Source organism: Ceratotherium simum, chromosome 30 (assembly GCF_057802395.1).
Source record: "Ceratotherium simum simum isolate JZ-2026a chromosome 30, ASM5780239v1, whole genome shotgun sequence".
NCBI classification, from domain to species: domain Eukaryota; kingdom Metazoa; phylum Chordata; class Mammalia; order Perissodactyla; family Rhinocerotidae; genus Ceratotherium; species Ceratotherium simum.
This window is the reverse complement of record NC_141929.1, coordinates 1,542,514-1,561,336: the sequence shown is the minus strand read 5'-3', so window position 1 is coordinate 1,561,336 and position 18,823 is coordinate 1,542,514. Positions and strand designations below refer to the sequence as shown.

The following is an 18,823-nucleotide window of genomic DNA, read 5'->3' as shown; positions in this document are numbered from 1 at the left end:
TGTCATTCTGTAAATGCTGTTAGCGACCAGGGCTCATAGAATAACATGATTACTTCACCTTGGCTGCACATCTTCTGTTTTCCCAGGATTCCATCATTGCCTTTTCTTTTCTTGATCAGTTTTCTATGTACTTATCCCTCTTCGATGCCCAAACTCTCCCTCAATTGTTCAAATCTCCTCTAATGGGCAAACACACCAGATATCCCACCAGTGTTGTCTTCCTGAGGATGACCGCTCCGACTCAGGTTTTAACTGGGCCACTCTGGCTGCTGCACTGGGAACAGACGTGGGGGCAGTGCACGCAAGGAGGCCAGGAGGAGGCTATTGTAGTAACCAAGTGTGAAACAGGGTTTCCAGGGCCCCCAGGGCAGTTGCAGTGGAGATGGCAAGAAGTGGTTGGTTTCTGAAACATTTTGAAGGAAACGCCAACAGGTGAGGCAGGAAGGGAGGAGAGGGGTCTGTATGGCTGAGCACCAGGAGTGATGGATGAGATGGGAAGCCCGTGGGCAAATGCTCAGGGCACTGTCTCAGTCCGTTCCAGCTGCTGAAACAGAATATCACAGAGTCGGGGCTTATAAACAACAGACATTTTTTTCTCACAGTTCCGGAGGCTGGAAGTCCAAGATCAAGGCAGAGTCAGTGTCTGCTGGGAGCCCACTTCCTCAGAGGGCCATCTTTTCACTGTGCCCTCACATGACAGAAGGGACAAGGGAGCTCTCTGGGGTCTCCTTCATAAGAGCACTAGTCCCAGTCGTGGTGTCTCTGCCTCACTGCCCAAGCACCACCCCAAGGCCCCACCTCCTAACACCATCACATTGGGGGTTAGGGCTTCGACACACGAGTCTGGGGGGACACAAACTTGCAGTCCATAACAGGGCAGACCCTGAGCTCAGGTGGGATCACATTAGGTGTGTGACTGTCTTGGATGTCCAGTGAGATGTTAGTGGGAAGTTTAGGGTCTTCCCTGCCCCCATGTTCTGAAATACTGCAAGGCTGTTTGCCCCCAGTTGCTGCAGGCCCACTTTCACTCACTGCACCAGGCCCTCTGTGGCCCTCGACCTGGGAGCCCCTCAGGTCTGCTCATTTTCTCGAATTTCTTTGGTGATTTCCCCCCCTCTGTCTTCTCTGCTCTCTCTTCCTGAAACTACTATATTTTCCATATTGGATCTCCTGGATGGGCCCCTTTTCTTCTCTTCCTCTCCTGTTTTCCATCCCCTAGCTGTTTTGTTCCATTTCTCGGGGATTTCCTTTTGTCCTCACTTGGGCTGTCGTTCTGGGTCTCCCAGAGCTCCCTGGTGTGGCTGGATGTTCTTGGAGCCTCTGTGGATCCAAGACGGAGAACTGGACTCAACTCTTCTCATGACCCCGGGGGAGCAGCCGGGGCCTGAGTTCGGTGCGGGCCCAGTCTGAGTGTCCGAGCTCGCAGACCCAGCTCGTTTCTCCAGGAGAACCTCCCCCTCCGGGGAGGCCCTGCACCCAAGGACAGGCCAGCGGCCCGATCATCGCCAGGATGGGAGAGGCTCGGAAAGTGCTGTACTACATAATTCGTGCCTACGGCTGGACGCCTGCCGCTCTTTTTATCTTTTTTAGAGAAGAAGTCACACCCTTCGGCCAACTGGATGGCGTGCGTCCGGCTGTAAACGCCTCCTTCGCTGCCCGGGGCTGACAGCCCTCAGCCTCGCGCGGTGTCCGTGTCCTGGTGCCAGGACCGCCCAGCGCCTAGAGAGCCAGACGGCCGTGTGGCTGTTAAATTAAATTAGATTAAAATCAAAACACGACTTCACCGGCCTCACTCGGGCGCCGGGGAACGTCCAGGCCCGGAACCCGCCGCCGGCCGCCGGCCGCCGCACCGCCGGGGGACGGGCTTGGGCGAAGGACGCGGCGTGCGCGCGCAGCCGCGGTTCCGGTTCCGGTTCCGGGCCGGCTCGGGGAGGAGGAGGGAAGCAGGAAGAGGAGGAGCGGAACCTGGTCCCTGAGGTAGAGCCTGCTGCCCGCCCCCCGGCCTCCTCCGCCCGCCCCTCCGCTCGTAGGGTTGCGGACTCTTCCTCCCGTCGCCCGAGGGGGCGTCGCCTTCCTCCCCCCGGGGGCCTGGTCAGGTGGGGGGTCCCGCCGTGGGGGCGCCCGGCGGGCGGTGCTGGCACCCGGGGACCGGACCGGGGCCCTGGGAGGGTCTTGGGTTCGTCGAGTCCGCCCTCAGCCGTCGTTGGAGGGGACTTGGTCTGTGTCCCCCCAGTAAATCCATTTCCGTTCTCGCCGGCCCGCAGGACCACCCTGGAGCACCCCTCCCCTCCCCATCCGTTGTATTTCCCTGTCCGTCGGCGCGCGGCGCCGGCTCCGAGCCGGCCTGGCCCCCGCGGGCTGGTTTATCTGTACACACAGGGACCCTGCGTACGTGCCAGGGTTTTGGAGGACATCACGAGCAGCCAGCTTGCCAGAGAGAGGGGAGGCTTTAAAGACGAGGTGATATTGAGCCAGGCTTTGAAGGATGATTAGGAGTTTGCCAAAAAGGGAAAGAATGAGAACTTAGAGGTGGGAACAGGAATCACTCATTTGGGGAGCTGTCGAGTCCCAGGCCCAGGAGGGGAGATGTTTGTGGTGGGGGCCTGGGGTGGGGACGGCGGTCAGGGGGCGCCTGTCCTGGGCCCAGGGGCACAGATGTTACCAGTGGGCTTCAGGGGGCCCTGGGAGGTTGTGATGTGAAGTGTGGCTCAATCTAGTGATGTTTCCACGTCCATGCCGTGAGCATTGTAAGAGGAGACTTCCTTGGGTTCACACCATGTCCCAGAAACCCCTTCAAGGCAGCCTGAATCCGTGGATTAAACTGGGCCTGGGAGTGTAAGCTTTGTCCCTCCAGATGGCATTTTTAAAGTAGTATTTTAGTTCCTAATATGGATATGGGTTTAAGCATGTGTTTTTCCCTTTTGGTTTTTTGATTTGAATGTAGTGCTTATGAATGCAACGTGAGTGTCTGTGACTTCAAAATGTTACTTTGAAAACAACCCCCAAAACCACAGGCATTGTGTTGAAACGAGTGTCCTCTGCAGGGAGAGTGCAGTCCATTTCTCCCACCCCACACCTTCACCACAGCAGCAGACAACAGGAAGTGCTGGGGTCCGCTTTAAACTCAGTCTGGGGGGTTGGGGTGGTGTTGATGGTTCAGGTGCCATTTTATTCATTTCGAAACCAGCCACCTTCATTTGAATGCAAGTATCATTCTTATCAAGTAATTTCTGTGAGCAGCTCCGTGGGGAGCACCATGCTAAGGATGGCGTGGCTGTTTGCCTTCCCCTCCGTGTGTGCCAGGTTGTTCTCACGAACGCCCTGCTGCCGGTCTTGTTATAGCTGGAGATGAAGGCTTAGACAGGTGAAGAAAGCTAGGAAGGAAGGAGCGGGTGTTCCATGCTGGGTCCTTGTTGACTCTGAAATCTGGGCACTTAACCAGTATTCTTGTTAAGACACTAAACATGTGATCTTCCTGGTGCTGGGCTTGTGTCTGAGAGGTCCATGTGCCAGGTGGTCTGACCCGAGAATCTGGATGGTTAGAACACTGAGTGGTGTCTGCGGGCTCTCTGACTGGGCTCCTGCCCCTGGAGGAATCTGAGGGGGGGGCGGGGGCTGTCCTGGCTCCCTAGAGGGCAGGGAAACCTGTTTCCGTGCTCTTGGCTGGGATTCTTTCACATTGCCGCTCGGTGACACCGGTTATCTCAGGTTGGTCAGAGTGCCCAGAGCAGTTTTAGGAAGTTGGTTAATTGAGACAGGGACAACCCATGGCCGAAGTGCATTTATTTGGTGGCAGCGTCACTCCAGGCTGTGCACTGGGGGTGATGGGGAGCCCCATGACCAAAGGGGGCCTGTGGTGGGAAGGTGGGGCTCTTCCTGAGGGAGCTGTTGATCTTTCTGGACCTGGAGGTGTTCGGAACACGGTCATCTGCACTGGACAGGTTTTTGGTTTGCCCTGTCACATCGGGGCCCTGATCCCCATGACCTTGAAGTTTTAGCTCTGTATTGAAAAGTTATGACAGAATGGTTTCAGGGTCACATACCTGAGGGACATAAAAGCTGTTTTGAAGGGGTGGTCTCATGTTCCCACATGTTTGGAGGGAGAATAAATTAGTGCAGCCTCTCCACAAACACCCTCCTGTGAGCACAGTCCTATGCGCCGCGTCTCTTTCCTTGCTCCTTTGCTTGGCTGGCTCCTTGTTGCCCTGAGCTCCAGCTGTTCTGCCCCTCCCAGGAGGGCCTTGCCTGCAGGAGCGCTCTGCTCTCGGGAGCCGGGACTGCATCTGCCTGGCTCATGCCGTCCCCATGCAGAGCCCCCACACGGAGCCCATCACCGTCTCGCCACCTCCCGCTCAGACTGGGCAGCACATGCTGAGGGGGAACCCAGTCTCCGTGCCGAAGACACGCATGCGGCCTGACTGTGCACTCTGCGCTCGGTGTTAGCACAGTACACGTTGGAATGGCTTTTGTCAGAACTTACTGTTTCGTTGTCTGCGTAAACCTTTTATAAGCCAGTAGCCTTAATTAAAAGAGGAATGCCATCATCTGATTTTTATTTGCTTCTATCATTTTGAGATTAAAGAGCTATGGACAGTTATAACACTCTGTAGATCCACCAGCCAGAACAAATATTTTTATATATTTTATGTACTTTTTTTGTAAAAGAAAATATTAATGCTGAAGTTGAAGCATCTCCATTTAGAAAATAAATGACATTTATTAGACTTTTTTATATGATTACAAAAGTCATACGTGGTCATTGCAGAAAAATTGGAGAAAACTGGGAAGCACTAAGAAGAAAACAGAAATCACCTGCAGCCCTGTAACCTTGTGAAAATCTGGACGTTGACCTTCATGTCTTCTTTTTAACTGTGACCATCCTTCCCTTGGCGGTGTTGTGGGAGCCTCTCCCCGTCAGCATGTGCCTCCCACAGTTGGGCTGTCGCCCCGACACGCCACGTGTGTGCCTGGTTTTCTCAGACCTCTTCTTGACAATTTGGTTTTGTTCCAGCGTGTGTGTGTTATAAGGAACTGCAGTGGCCCCCGTATGTGCATCTTTACCTACATTTCTGATGGTGCCCCTGGATACATTCTTATAATACATTGAGGGACAAAGGGCTTGCACTTCGTATTTTCATATCTCGTTTTGGAGTGACTGTGGAGTATCCTTTCGGATGGCCGAGTGATGGCCGGGCCTCACCCTCTCGCCTGCGTCCTGGGGCAGCCCTGCAGGTGGCCTGTGAAATGCTGTTGAGTTAGTGTGTGGTGGCGGCTCCCCATGGCTGATACTCCTCACTGTGTGCAGTGTCGCAGAGCGAGGCAGAGTGTGCATGCGTGGGGCCAGCGAGGCCTGGTTTGGATTGTGCCTCTCCTGTGATTTTGTGGCCTCCGGCAGGTTGCTTCTCCTCCCAGTCCCCCTTTGGAGTTGTTGCTGAGACTGCCTGTTCACTGTCCATCCCCAGCCCTGGCAGCTAGCCTCCTGCAGTTAGCGGAGGCCCTGGGCAAGGGAGGGAAGCTGGGGCTCAGCCCTGTTGTCCAGTTTTCCACTTCAAGTCCTCAGACTCCAGCTTCTTGTGACTGCCCCCACCCCAGTGTGGTGCAGCTCCTGGGGCCCACGGGAAAGCAGGCAGAGCGCTTGTGCCTCCCTGTGAGAGGGGGAGGTGCCTGCTCTCTCAGACCCCGGAGGGGAGGACCCTCAGCCGTGACCTGGGCGGAGGTGTTGAGGAAAGCAGAGTCATGTGGACTTTGGTGATTGCAGCTGTGGTGTTGCCAGTGACTAGCCTTGAGGCCTCCTGGGGAGAGGGGTGGAGGGAGCCGCCATGCTTGGTTCGTCTGTCCGTCTGTCTGTCTTCCATGTGTCTGTCTGTGTGAGCAGCACCTGGCTGCCTGAGTGCTCCTGAGCACCCCAGAAAATGCTGTCCAGCTGGCACCCCTGGAACATCTCTCTTGTGCTCTTACCAGCGAGAGTCTGGCCTCAGGCCGTAATCTAGAGATACTGTGTAGTCGGGTTTCTGTTGGCTGTTTGCACATTCTCTTTATTTTTGTGTCTGCCACCCCTCCACCTCCGGCCTATAAAGCAAATAGAGAAGAATTTGCTGGAAGTGAGAAAAGGAAACACGTTAAAGCCACCCTGGGTTGCTTCTCACTAGCTGACTTTCTTCCTGAAACTGGCACATCTCACATGTTTATCACATTTCTTGTTTTCTCTGGTTGAGCCCAGCTGTTTTCTTACAATTTGCCAGGTTTCTTTATAGTAACAGAAATGCAGGGGTGTAAAAGCAGCCGTGAATCCGCCGCTGAACCACGTGTGGAGGGCAGAACACGGAGAAATTGCAGGACACTCTCCTGCTTTTGATAGACTGCCTCTTTCACCTGGAAATAGTGTGGGTCAAGTGTATTTGAGAACCGACCATTTGGTAGAGGCCACGGAGCCTTAAGGAATATTCGCACAGGACCTTGGAGCAGCCCGATAGAGCTGGGAGGGGGGTCCACGCAGAAACCCCTGGGGTGAGCTGTCTCTGAGGTGTGGGATTTCCTCCCACTGGCTGGAGGCTGGAGCGGTTCCCCTGGGGGCTGGGCTGGGAGACTTTCTATCAGGAGCCGGTGGCTGCAGGAGAAAGCAGCCCACCAAAGCTGACAGGCACATACCAGTGCCAGCAAGCTGAGGGTCTCAGGGCCAAAGCGTAACTCGGTTCCGGCCATTATTAATATAGTAGAGTTTGTTTTTTTAGGTGATTATAAAGTGTTGTGTATAGTCTGTTTTTTAAATTAAGAACAGAGAACAAAACTGTTTAGTTCATATAACAAACAATAACACATTGGTTTTCCCCTAGCGCAAGTTAATGAAAGAGAGAGAGAAGCGAGGATTTGTCAGGGAGAATGTGCCGAACACAGGCTAAGCAGATCCAGCAGAGCAGCGCGAGGGGGTCGTGGAAGAAGCAGAGAGACCGTGGGCCTGGGCCACCTCCTGTGGGCAGGGGGTCACCTGCCGGGTTATTCCTGACCTTCCTTGTTTTGCTGGGCCTGTGGGAGCGGGGACAAGATTTACAACTTCTATTTTATAAGGTTGTCAGAAGGCCCATTGGTGGGCATCCTGTCAGCCTCTGGCATTCAGAAGCGCCCTCTGGGGTCGCCTGTGCCTGCCCCCCTCCTCCGCTCCCTGGGAACAGGTAGCGACACCTTCCACCCAGGACTCATTTCCTTGTGCTCGTGTGAGCTAAAGCAGCCATGGGCTTCTGGTGTGGTTGACTGTGGTGGGAAAAGATGGCTGGGGTGGGAAGGCTCCAGTTGGGCTCCTGCCTCTGCTTTAGGAGCTGGGCAGCTTTGAGCTTTCCCGTGTGTCCAGTAGAGTTAAAAGGGATTGCCTTGTTTACTGAACAGGGTGGCTGAAGGTGAAATTACGTCGTAATGTATTAAGTGTCTTATCACTGTCAAAACAATATTCGTTAAAATCCTTCAGGAGCAACTCAGATAGCTCGTCCACTCCTCAGCGCGCGGTCACGGGTGCTGCTCTGACCAAGAGCCATAAGTTGGAGCCGGTGGGAGGGTGGGGCAGAGGGTGTTCCTGGGGAGGAAGGCCCGTGACCCTTCTTAGCTCCAGAGGCTGCGGTGGGGAGCAGGGATTCCTGAAGGAGCTATGAAATCGGGGCTTTCAAACCAAGGCCAGTGGTTATTCTTGGCCGTGTGGGCCGCACTGGCACTGGCAAGGAGCCATTTACGGTTTGCTGGTAGAAACAGTCTGGCAGCAGGTGGCCTCCTGACCTCTTGGGCTGAGCTGAACCTATGTGATAAACTACTGTCGATGCAGAAGCAGTTTGGAAAGCGCACACCCTTTCTTGTTAAGTGCCCACTTGGTGACTCTCCGCAGGCAGGGTCCTAGAGCAGGATGGTGAGTCAGACTGGCATTTGAAGGCTGGAGCTTTGGACTGGCTGGCCGCAGGAGGCTGCCTGGCCCCTCCTTCCCAGGTCTCCTTTCTCTCCGCCCTTCTATGAATGGCGGTTGAGTCAGCTGGTCATGGCCCCTCCCAGCAAGCTCTTGCTTCTCACTGACTATTGTGGCTGTTATTTAGTAGTTATGTTTTTGGGGAGATAGAGAAGAGTTATGTTTCAGCTTAAAAAGAAAGGACTGACACTCAGACACGTGGACTTGCTTTATTTAAGACTGCACGGCACCAGGGTCCCTAATGCCCACCCTTGGGGAAGCATTCGAGAGCGGAAGTGAGCCAGGTCTGTGTTGGGCTCGCTGAGTCTCCAGGCTTCGCCCGCTGATGGAGAGAGAATATTTGCGTAGCAGCCCCTGTACTCACTCTTCTTTGCTAGTGTTTTTCCAGGCTCAGATTTTTAAAAACCATTATTCAGAATTTACCTTAAGTGCATTGAATTTTATTCGCTTCTCCTTGGTTTTATTTAGTTTAGTTCATTGTTTAGAATCTTGTATGTTTTTGAAATCCTTAAACTAAGAGGTTAAATAAAAAGCTAAGATGTTGGACATTGAAGTTCTAGAGGTGGTGTATGGCGAGAGTGTGCACATTTTCTAGTTCGGGATGGTGCCTTATGACTGGTGGTCAGGCAGACTCCACCCTGTTGGGTATTTAAATCTTGCTTTGGGCAATTAGGACGGATCAGGTGCCGTGACCTGGTACCTCTTCTTTTCCAGCCCCGGCCCAGGGAAATCGAGTGGCATGTTTGTTGCTGCCATGCCCCGCCACGTGGTGGTGTCCTTCCAACGCCTGGCCTGTGCCCTAGCCTCCCACCAGCCTGCTCCCTGGAGACACGGAGGAAGCCGCCCCCTGCACGTGGCCCCCGCAACCCGCTCTGATAGAAGCGCCCCGGTGTTCACCCGCGCCCTAGCCTTTGGGGACAGAATTGCCCTCGTTGACCAGCACGGCCACCACACATACAAGGACCTTTACTACCGCAGCCTCCGCCTGTCCCGGGAGATCTGCAGTCTCCGTGAGTGTGCCAGCGGGGACCTCCAGGAGGAGAGAATCTCCTTCATGTGCTCCAATGACGTCTCCTACGTGGTTGCGCAGTGGGCCTCTTGGATGAGCGGGGGCATCGCCGTCCCTCTCTACAGGAAGCACCCCCAGGCCGAGCTGAAGTATTTCATCCAGGACTCCCGCAGCTCCGTGGTTCTTGCCGGCCAGGAGTACGTGGAGCTCCTGAGCCCGGTGGTCAGCAAGCTGGGGGTCCCCCTCCTGCCTCTCATGCCCACGGTCTACAGTGGGGCAGCTGAGGAGCTTGGCAGTGGGGAGGTGCCAGAGCGGGACTGGAGAGACCGGGGTGCCATGATCATCTACACCAGTGGGACCACAGGGAGGCCCAAGGGCGTCCTGAGCACCCATCACAACATCAGGGCCGTGGTGAGTGCTCACTTGGACCACACCGTCGGGGGGTGTCTGCTGTGTCCGTTTCAGGCCGGTTACATACGGCAGCAGTTATAGTGTGGCACCTGGGCCTGAGGTTGGAAGTGCCTTCTGGGGTGGTCTCTTGTTCCTTTACTTTTCTGTAGGGCCGTGTACAACTGTCACCATCCTTCCAACCCTACCTGAAATACCGATGAAGGGTCACGGTGCCCCGTGGCCCCCAGTCCCACTAACCTGCATAGGACCGCTCCTGGGAGAGGGCTGAGGGGATGCCACCCTCAGGCGTAGCGGGATTTACGGGCCATGGAGGGCTCCCCCAGGGCCATGTGGCATGTACAGGACAGAATGGGCCACTCACTATACATGATGTTGAGGTGGTTTTCAAAGAGACCAGCCAGAGAGTGAGTATTCAGGATGTGCGATCAGCACCTAGAATTGGGACTTGTTAGGGAAACCTGTAAGCAAGAATTCGTGCATGCCCGTCTGAAGCCTCGTTTTTGTGTTCTGTGGCCTCAGTTACGTCTGTGCAAAACTCCTAGCCACTTTATTTATCTGTAATGTAAACCTTTCTTGCTTCCAAAAAGTATGTGTAGGTACGATAAAGACTCTGATACAGTAGGAGCAATAAAATGAAATAGATGCTCAGAACTACGAAGAGGAAGGCGGTAGTCAGCGCCATTGAGCCTCAGGCTCACTCAGTCTCGTAAGTCAGGGGTAAACTGAGTCCGGCTGGCTGTAAGCAATGCCAGTGGTCTGTTATCTCTTTCTACTGGAAGACAGACTTTCCATCTAGAGAGACCATCTCTTGGACTTGGATTTCCAAGGGAGTGAGTATCTCACCTGCGTTTGCGCGTAGCGGTCACGGAGGCCTGCAGGACGACATCCTCAGTAGTGACTTCAGAGGATTCAGTGGGCGTGTCTCACGTTGCTTCTCAGTAAAAGCTGAGGATATGCCTGGAAAACCTGGCTCTGGTTCTGTCAGAGCTAAGGTGGGTTGAGGATGGTGCTGAAATCAGCAGGGAGCTCAGACAGGCAGCAGAGGTTGGGTGACCAGGGGGTAAGTGTGTGAGCCACAGACGCTCGGTCGTTTTGCTGCCATCTCCTGTTAAGGGCGGGACAGCAAAGAATGGGCCTGCTTCCTGCTTCTCCTCTACTCAGCTGGGAGCCCCGGCTGCCCCCTCTGAACTCCCTCATCCTTGCGTGGCTTCCCGCCTGCTGAGGCTGTGCTCTTATACTGCAGGTGACGGGGCTGGTCCGCAAGTGGGCGTGGACTAAAGACGATGTGATCCTCCACGTCCTCCCACTGCATCACGTCCATGGTGTGGTCAACAAGCTGCTCTGTCCACTCTGGGTGGGAGCCACCTGTGTGATGCTGCCCAACTTCAGTGCTCAGCTGGTAAGTCGGGGATTGGCTCTTGACTTGGGTGCCCCGTGGACCAGGCACCTTCCTCTGGTGGGTGGACTTTGCCAGCTGTGTGAGGTTCCTGTTGCCACTGTAACAAATGATCCTAAACTTGGTGGCTTCATACAGCACAAGTTTATTCTCTCACAGTTTTGGAAGTCAGAATTGCGAAATGAGTCTTGTGGAGCTAAAATTAAGGTGTCAGCAGGGCTGGTTCTGTCTGCAGGCTCTGGGGGAAAGTCTGTTCCTTGCCTCTTCCAGCTTCTAGAGACACCTGCATTCCTTGCCTTGTGGCTACATCACTTCAGTCTCTGCTTCTGTGATCTCATGTCCGCTTCTGTGATCAAGTCTCCCTCTGCCTCCCCTCAGAAGGACCCTGTGATCACTGTGGGGCCCACCTGGATATCTAGGGTAACCTCCCCATCTCAAGATCTTACCTCATCATGTCTGCAAGTACCTTTTGCCACATGAGGTCACATATCCATGGGGATTAGGGCATGGTTATTCTGGGGCGATCCTTTAGCTGACCACACCAGCATTCCAGAGTGAGTGGTCAGCTGGGGGCTCCTTTTACTCTCCCTGCTTGTCTTCTTTGCAGCATGGTGTTCTTCCCAACACTGCTGTCAGGTCGCAGGGGAGGGAGACTTGTGATTGCTGCCATGTGGAGAGGGAGGTGGGAGCAGAGCCCCAGTGCACAGTGATGAAAGGCACCTCCTTGGAGGGAGAGATCCCTGACCCTGTCACCTGACACTTTGTGGCCTGGTGTACAGCACTCCCGCGGACCGTCAGTTCTCTGTTTGTCGGTGGGAATGAGGTGGCTTTGAGCACCAGGCCTGATGAGACAGGGCTCCGCTCAGGGCCGCCCTCGGTGGAGGACTGTCAGGCCATGTATCCTTGTCCACTCCATCCGTGCACTTGGGCCAACTGCACCCAAGAGCTACTCCTTAGTCTATGGAGGTTATGAGAGGAGGACCTTGAGCTCTCAGGAACAGGAGTGCACTCAACCCTGCAGAGGGGCCCTGATGCCAAGTGCCTTGAGTGAGACTTGAGATGTCCGTTGATTTACACAATAACTTACATAATGAATACAACTTTTATCCAAGGGGAGAAAGGTGGAAAAAGTGAATGTGGAAAAAACCCTTAGTATTTGGATCACATCATGATAGTTGTCAAATCACAGAATGCTCAGACTGTGGAAACAGCAGAGTGCAAGAAACCCAAGGCTGGGCGCCTGGTGTGCACAGGTTCGCGGGCTGGTGGCCATGCAGGGGCTGTCCCGTGGGGTGGACTGTCCTCGACCAGCGGAGCATGGCCTTGTTGATCCAGTGCTCAGCAGGCCGCCTGGCTCACCATGGCGCTAACCCAGCACTCCCACTGTTTGAAGTCCCTCTGGCCCCTCAGAGGGTCTGCCTGGAAAAGCTCCCAGGCTCTCTGCCCAGCAGCTCAGAGTTTGCGTTTTAGTCAAGTGTGAATTTCCTCACAAAGGGGTCTCTGAAAGCCAGGGGTCCCTGGTCTGTGGAATTCATTGTTCACCAAAGTCCACCTTTCTGTCTGTGGCCACCAAAGAGGCAGGGCTTGAGAGGCTCAGGCCTCGTGCTCTCCTCATGGCCTTCAGCTGTAACTCTCATGCGGTGTCGGGAGCGGAGAGGATGAGGCAGGTCCAAGTCCCAGCTCAGCTGATTAGAGCAGCGCAACCTAGGCCAGCCTTCCGCTGCTCTGACCCTCAGTCTTGTCCTCTGAGAAAGAGGAGCAGTGATCCCTGCCCTTGGCCGTGTGAGCCCAGGGAACGAGTGGGAGTGCCTGGCCTAGAGCCTGGCGCATGCATGGTGGGGGCACCAAGACCAATGTCGGCGCCTTCCAGTCCCAGAGAGGCAGAGAAGTGAAAAGAAGGGACCTTTCTCTTTTTTCCACTGGAGTGAAGTCTGGAAAGAATCCAGTGTGCAGGAAAGCTTCATGTGACCTGGTGAGCCTGTTTGCTGACAGGTGATGATATTGGGGTTTAGAGAAAGACATTTAGAAATCTAGCATGGTAGTGGTTGACGTGACAACAGGGGTGGTAGCCCGTGGGCCAAGGCAGTCCCTTTCAGCCCCTGTCCCAAGAGCCCCGGGCACAGCTCCAGGATGGGTCCAGCAGGCAAGGTTCCCACTTCCTGCCTCCTCTGCCTTTAGCCACCACAGCTCCGCCTACATCTTTCTGTGTTTTATTTTTAAGCTGCAGGACCCTTAATGATTTTAGATGAACAGTCTGCAGCTTAAAGATGCCTTTCAGGGCAGCAGGCTGAGGCCCTGTTCACCTTCTAGACCTAAAGACCCACGTGTGGCTCCCTCAGGGTTGGGGGTTGGGCCGAGGTGACTCTCAGAAGAGGATGGTCAGGCCCACTCTGCACACACTCCATCCTGGGGGGGTTCTGACTGAAGGCCCTTCTGCGTCCATGATTCTCAGCACTGCTCTTCCCAACCCTTGGATCGCTGTGCTGATGTTGAGGACTGGGCTGCATGAGGAGGGTGGGCACCTGAGGCTGTCGGGCTAAGGGGACCACTAAGGGCGAGCAGAGACAGCCAAGGGGTGCTTCACAGGGGAGGCTTTCCCTGGGAGCCGTTTGTGACTGTCTGGGTGGCTTGTGTGGCAAGAATGCAGCAACACCCAAAAAATGCAAATTGCCCTCTTCCCCAACCCCCGCTCCAAATTCTCCTCCACTTGGAGGGCCTCCCTGGTACCAGGGGTGCTTGGCTGATCCCCCAACACAGCCAGCTGCAGGGAGGTTTTCTCAGGATCTGGGCCTGTGCTGCTGTGGGTTCCTCCTCCGCACTCCAGCGCGCTGGTTGATTACAGAGGGAAGGCAGAGCTCAGAGTTCAAGAGTCTCCAGGTCCCCATCCTGACTCAGAGCCCCAGAAAGCCTGGATCAGGAACCCAGACAGGCCAGGCCCCACGGGCTGACGGCCTTCTCAAGTGGACGTTGCAAGAGTCTCCATTTCCTAGTTCCTGATTCGGGAACGGCGTGAGTGCACCTGGTAGGGATAGCAGGGATGCATTGCAGGGCTGGCGCAGCAGAGGAAGACAGCTAACCCGTGCCTTGTCCCTAGGCGAACTCTGGCCCCTCCTGACCTCTCCCTCCCCCACCTTCTACACTCCAGCTGCACTGGCTCACTACTGTTCCGCACACCCCCGCCCACCCTAGTGCCCTGTCCCTGCCGGCCTCGGCCTGCCCTGGCTTTGCTCTTGGCTCTGTAAGCATTTGCCGCCAGCCACTCCCCTCAGTACTGCAGCCAGAACCCAGTTCCTGGCCCTGCCCGGGCACTGTTGTTTACTGCAGCTCTTCTCCCCTTGGAGCCACGTGGAATCTGCCCTTGTGTCCCACTCATTTCTTCTCTCTCCCCTAAAATGGCGCCCTGGGGGCACCGGTTTTCCTCCTGTTCACCATGTCTCCCCAGGGCCTAGAGCAGCAGGGTCGGAGCCTTTGTTGGTGAATGGTTGTCACCTTGTTTCAACATGGTGCCCAGGCCCGGGGCCTCTCTTGCTTCCCCACGTGCTGTATGGACCGTGAGGGCACGCTGGCAGGTGGCAGGTTGGAAACCCTCTCTCCAGACTGTCTTGCGTTACTTTCATGTCATTGTGACCATCTGGATTTGTGCCAGGGCCATATGGGGGAAAGTCCCCTGAAATTACTTAGGGAGTGGTTATTTGTTGAATAAAAGTTGTATCAACTCCTCTGAGGAATCAGAGCTTAAATAGATACAATGTAATACAATTGTCCACTTAACAGTTTTGTTCTGAGCGATTCCCTTCAAGGGATAAGCTTCTCTGCAAAGCTCTAGGTTTGCGCACATTTGTGAAGACGCGGGACAGCAGAATCAGGCCTCCTGTGCTCACGGCCCAGCTCCGTCCACCATTGCCCGTGCACAATGGCATGTTGCGTGGACGGGCTCATCGGTGTCTCTGGGCCATGGGAGATTTTGTGTGGAAACAGAGATTCCCATCCTTGATGTTCCACGCTCCAAAGAGATCTTGCTGGTTTTAAAGCTTGATAGAATTAACTTTGCTGAATATATACCTGTTGTAGCTTAGATATTCTGAAAATGAGAGTGGATTTTGCACAGGTGAGCACTCGACAGGGAAACACCTGCAGGGGTTTCAGTCCTGCCCCCGGGGCATCGGGTTTCGTGTATTGAATTCTTTGGCTTTCTGTGGCTGCCACCCAGTGCCTGGAAGCGAATGGGCTGTCTTGACTGCAGAGCCCTGCTTAGCGGTTCTGCTGCAGGAGGCGGGTGGGGCCCTGGGCTCTGCATTCCCACCGGCTCCCAGCCCCCACACCACTCTGAGCAGCAAGGGACCTTGTCTGCCTTTAGGTGCTGCCTTTGTCCTGTCAAGGTGCCGGCGGTGGGAGGCCACATGAGTGGCTCATAGGAGGGCCGCCTTCCTGGCTCTTGGCACTGACTTGGGATTTCTCAAAACAGCAGAACTGAATTGTGAAAGAAATTTGATGTGGGGGTTGATAAAAGATTGCAACCGTGAGTTTCAGGGGTTTGTGAATTTAGACATCTATGTTATACCTATTATATTAGTAAAGTCTTGCTTTCAGCATTATTAAAATTTGGAGTTTTGTCTAAGCTTATATTTAAGAAATATGTGTAGAGCAGTGGTGCGGGGTGACCAGAAATGTGCGGTGGTGTTTAAATGGCCTTAGATCCCAGGGTCTTCAGGTCATCCCACTGAACAAAACGCATGCTAACCTTTGGGTGACAGGCTCTCAGCAACCCGTGAGGCTGACTGATGAGGTGACAGTGACTCGGAAGACAGACGGGAAGATGGATGGGCGAACTGTCCAACGTCACCCCTGAAGAACGAACTCTGGGTGTTGATGAGGCTGTCGAGAGTCTCGATCGATTCCTTGTCTCAGATAACTTCACTCTAGCTGAATTCCTCCCAATCACTGCCACTCACGGTGGGGGCAACTTCCAGCAGCAGGGCGGGACCTGAATCAGGGCGGGACCATGGGCTGGCCCTTACTCCTCTATTGACCTGCTGGGGAACCTGTCCCAGGGCAGAGGCTAGGCCAGCAGAGTGTGATGAGCCCGGCAAGGCAAGAGGATGCTCCAGAACCCTGGTCTCATGGGGTCAGGACACCGAGCTGATTATTCTCAGGGCTCAGCCGTGCAGGCTGTTGGGTTAACCACCAGTACTTATGTCGAGGCAAGTGCCCTTGCCCAGGACACCACTTCCTTTGGTTAAACATGTTGCCATGGTAGACCTCTGGCCCCAGATGAAGTTCATTCTGGGATCTGAAGAGTCAGCATCTGTTGAAGTGGGAGGGGGGCTTTTTTGAGCAGTGTGTGTTTCAAGGTACAGGCAGAGTTTGGGGAAGGGAAGCAGTGCACATCATACCCACATAGGCCTCAGAGATCTGATCCACACTATGGGGTCACTAGGACGAGGTGCACACAGGACTCAGAGATCAGATCCACAGTGTGGAGTCACTAGGACAGGGGGTGCACACGGACCTCAGAGATCTGATCCACAGTGTGGGGTCACTAGGACAGGGGGTGCACACACAGGCCTCAGAGATCTGATCCACAGTGTGGGGTCACTAGGACGGTGGGTGCACACACAGGCCTCAGAGATCTGATCCACCGTGTGGGGTCACTAGGACAGAGGGTGCACACACAGGCCTCAGAGATCTGATGCACACTCTGGGGTCACTAGGACAGGAGGTGCACATGGACCTCAGAGATCTGATCCACAGTGTGGGGTCACTAGGACAGGGTTGCACACAGGACTCAGAGATCTGATCCACAGTGTGGGTCACTAGGACAGGGGGTGCACATGGACCTCAGAGATCTGATCCACAGTGTGGGGTCAGTAGGACAGGGGGTGCACACAGGACTCAGAGATCTGATCCACAGTGTGGGGTCACTAGGACGCTGGCCTTAGGAGCCCGATAGGCCTCTGTTCTCCCATTGCTGGCCTTTGGTTATGAAGTGTTCTTTCTCACCTCCCAACCTTGGCCAGAGCACCTTCAAAAGCAGAAGCAGAACTGCTTCCTGTGTGTTGTTTAGGATTACCAAAAAACAGTGATTGAGTCCTTTGAGCAGTTGGTCTGAGCTGAGTAAGTGTTGGTGCAGTTCCTCACCTGCAGGAACCCCATCTTTGGTCTCCTTGGCCTGGCGGTCTTGTAGGAGTGGGATCTGACCCTGGGTTTCCAGTCCTGGCTGCACAGTGGGGTCAGGCGGGGGAGATGGTGAGTAAAAGAGGTGCCTGGACCCCTCACGCTACTGTGTCAGATGTGGGGCAGGACCCCGACTCCCAGGGGTTCCCTCTATGCAGCCTGGTTTGGGAATGCTGTCTGGTCTGTGCCGTGACAGCTTGTGTCAAAGCAGGGTGCTGCAGTCTGGCTGCCCCACAGCTGTTTTCACTAGTAAAATGCAGGCCTAGGGACGCTTCTTGTTCTTTTGGGGGATCCCCCAGATCTGCGATTGTAGTTTTTGGGTGTGTTGAACACCATGGAGGAGGAACACTGCTGTCTTAAATATCCTGCTTCAGGACAGCAGCTGCCCCTTTGCTGATGTGGGAGAATTCCAGGAATGGCGAGGCCTTCCCAGCTGTGGGCTGTTGTCAGGAGACGGCTCTTGGGGTAGATGTCAGCTGTGTGCCAGGTCAGATGTCCACATTGATGATCGTAGGACAGGTCATCATGTTTCATTTGGCTGACCGCATGCCCCGTCCTTCCTTCAGCTTTGTGTGGGAAGCCTGAGGACCACGTGTGTGGCCAGTGGAGGAGGCCTGACCGGGACCACAGGTCCCCAGGTGGATGGATGGCTCACTCGTGCCACCTGTCCTTCCTCCTCGTGCCGGTGCGCGGTGCCTCACTGCCACATGTCACAGTGAAGTCTATGCCTCTGTGCGTGTTGACTGAGTGCTTGTGGTAACATCGAGCCCCTGGTGAGCAGAAGAGGACTGGGCTAAGGTGAGGGTGTCATCGGGACTCATCAGGCTGGGTGGTGGTGGAATCTGCTCACAGGTCAGCCACACTGAATGCACTGAAGCCCTGGGCGAGGACACGGGAGCATGAGGCTGCTCGTAGTCATCCAGATCAGGATATCGATGCTCCCAGGGGAAGTCCGGTGGTGTCCAGTGTGTCCACTTGGCTGCACTCCTCCCAGGACCCACGCATTCCCTAGTGATGGGGGCAGTGAGGCTGCCACCCACGTCAGCACCAATTTGGCAGAGCTGCGTTTCTTTACAAGCCAGTGGGAAGTAGGATGCCACACAGAATTTCCAGTGATCTGCATTTCAGAGCTTGGAGGGAACCTCAGGGATTAGTCCAAATTAATATCTTCGTGTGAGAAGACAGGGCAGGGCTTGGTCAAGGTCACGGCCGCCCTGGGGTGGTGAGGGCGGCCTGCAGGTGGTCTTTGTCCTCTTGGATTTCTGTGGGCCTGGACTTCCCATGCTTTGTTCTCGATTGCTGGACTCACTGCTTAGTACCCACTGATTTCGAGCCATTAGGGTTTATTTCCCCTGCTCAGTGGCAGGAAGAAGTGTGGGTTGGGGGGGTGGGGCACACCGTGTGCACATTTTTTATCCTCACTTCTCATTTCCATACACACTCATTTCCTGTCAACTCAGCAATGGGGAGATGGGAGTGGTGCTGATCTGAATGAACTTCCAAATGCTGACAGGTTAACCCTGAGTTGTATTTTTCTTGCTAATAAGTGATGTTAGGTCCCTTCTTAGCCTGTAGAGAACCACAGAATATCAGAGTTCAAGGGCTCCGAGAGAGAGAGCCCAGTCTCAGTCCTCTGTTCATCAGATCTTAAAGCTGTTGAGGGATGGAATGTTCCAGACGTCTATAAGAGAAATGAATACCCATATGCATTGCCCAGCTTCACAGTTACTGACTCAGAGCTGTTCTTGTCTCATCTAGAAACATCTTCTCCTATCTCAGGAGTTTGTTCAGATGAATCCCAGACCGCATATGGTTTCAGCATCTCCTAGAGGTGGAGACGCTTTTTCTTAGAGTTGATGATAGCACCTCGGTCACAGTGAGGCAGTGAGCA

General features: G+C 54.6%; 1 protein-coding gene across 4 annotated transcripts in view; it reads left to right on the top strand.

Moving 5' to 3' along the window:
* The first annotated feature begins 1,910 nt into the window (after positions 1-1,910).
* ACSF3 (acyl-CoA synthetase family member 3) overlaps positions 1,911-18,823 on the top strand; it is a 79,431-nt gene continuing 62,518 nt past the window's right edge. For 2 of the 4 annotated variants that reach the window (XM_087419784.1, XM_087419782.1), the window contains exons 1-3: positions 1,911-1,977; positions 8,657-9,362; positions 10,606-10,761. In XM_087419784.1, the coding sequence (XP_087275910.1) occupies positions 8,682-9,362; positions 10,606-10,761 (837 nt within the window). In that variant the 5' untranslated portion in view covers positions 1,911-1,977; positions 8,657-8,681. The other 2 variants (XM_004437021.3, XM_087419783.1) reach the window with 2 other exon arrangements.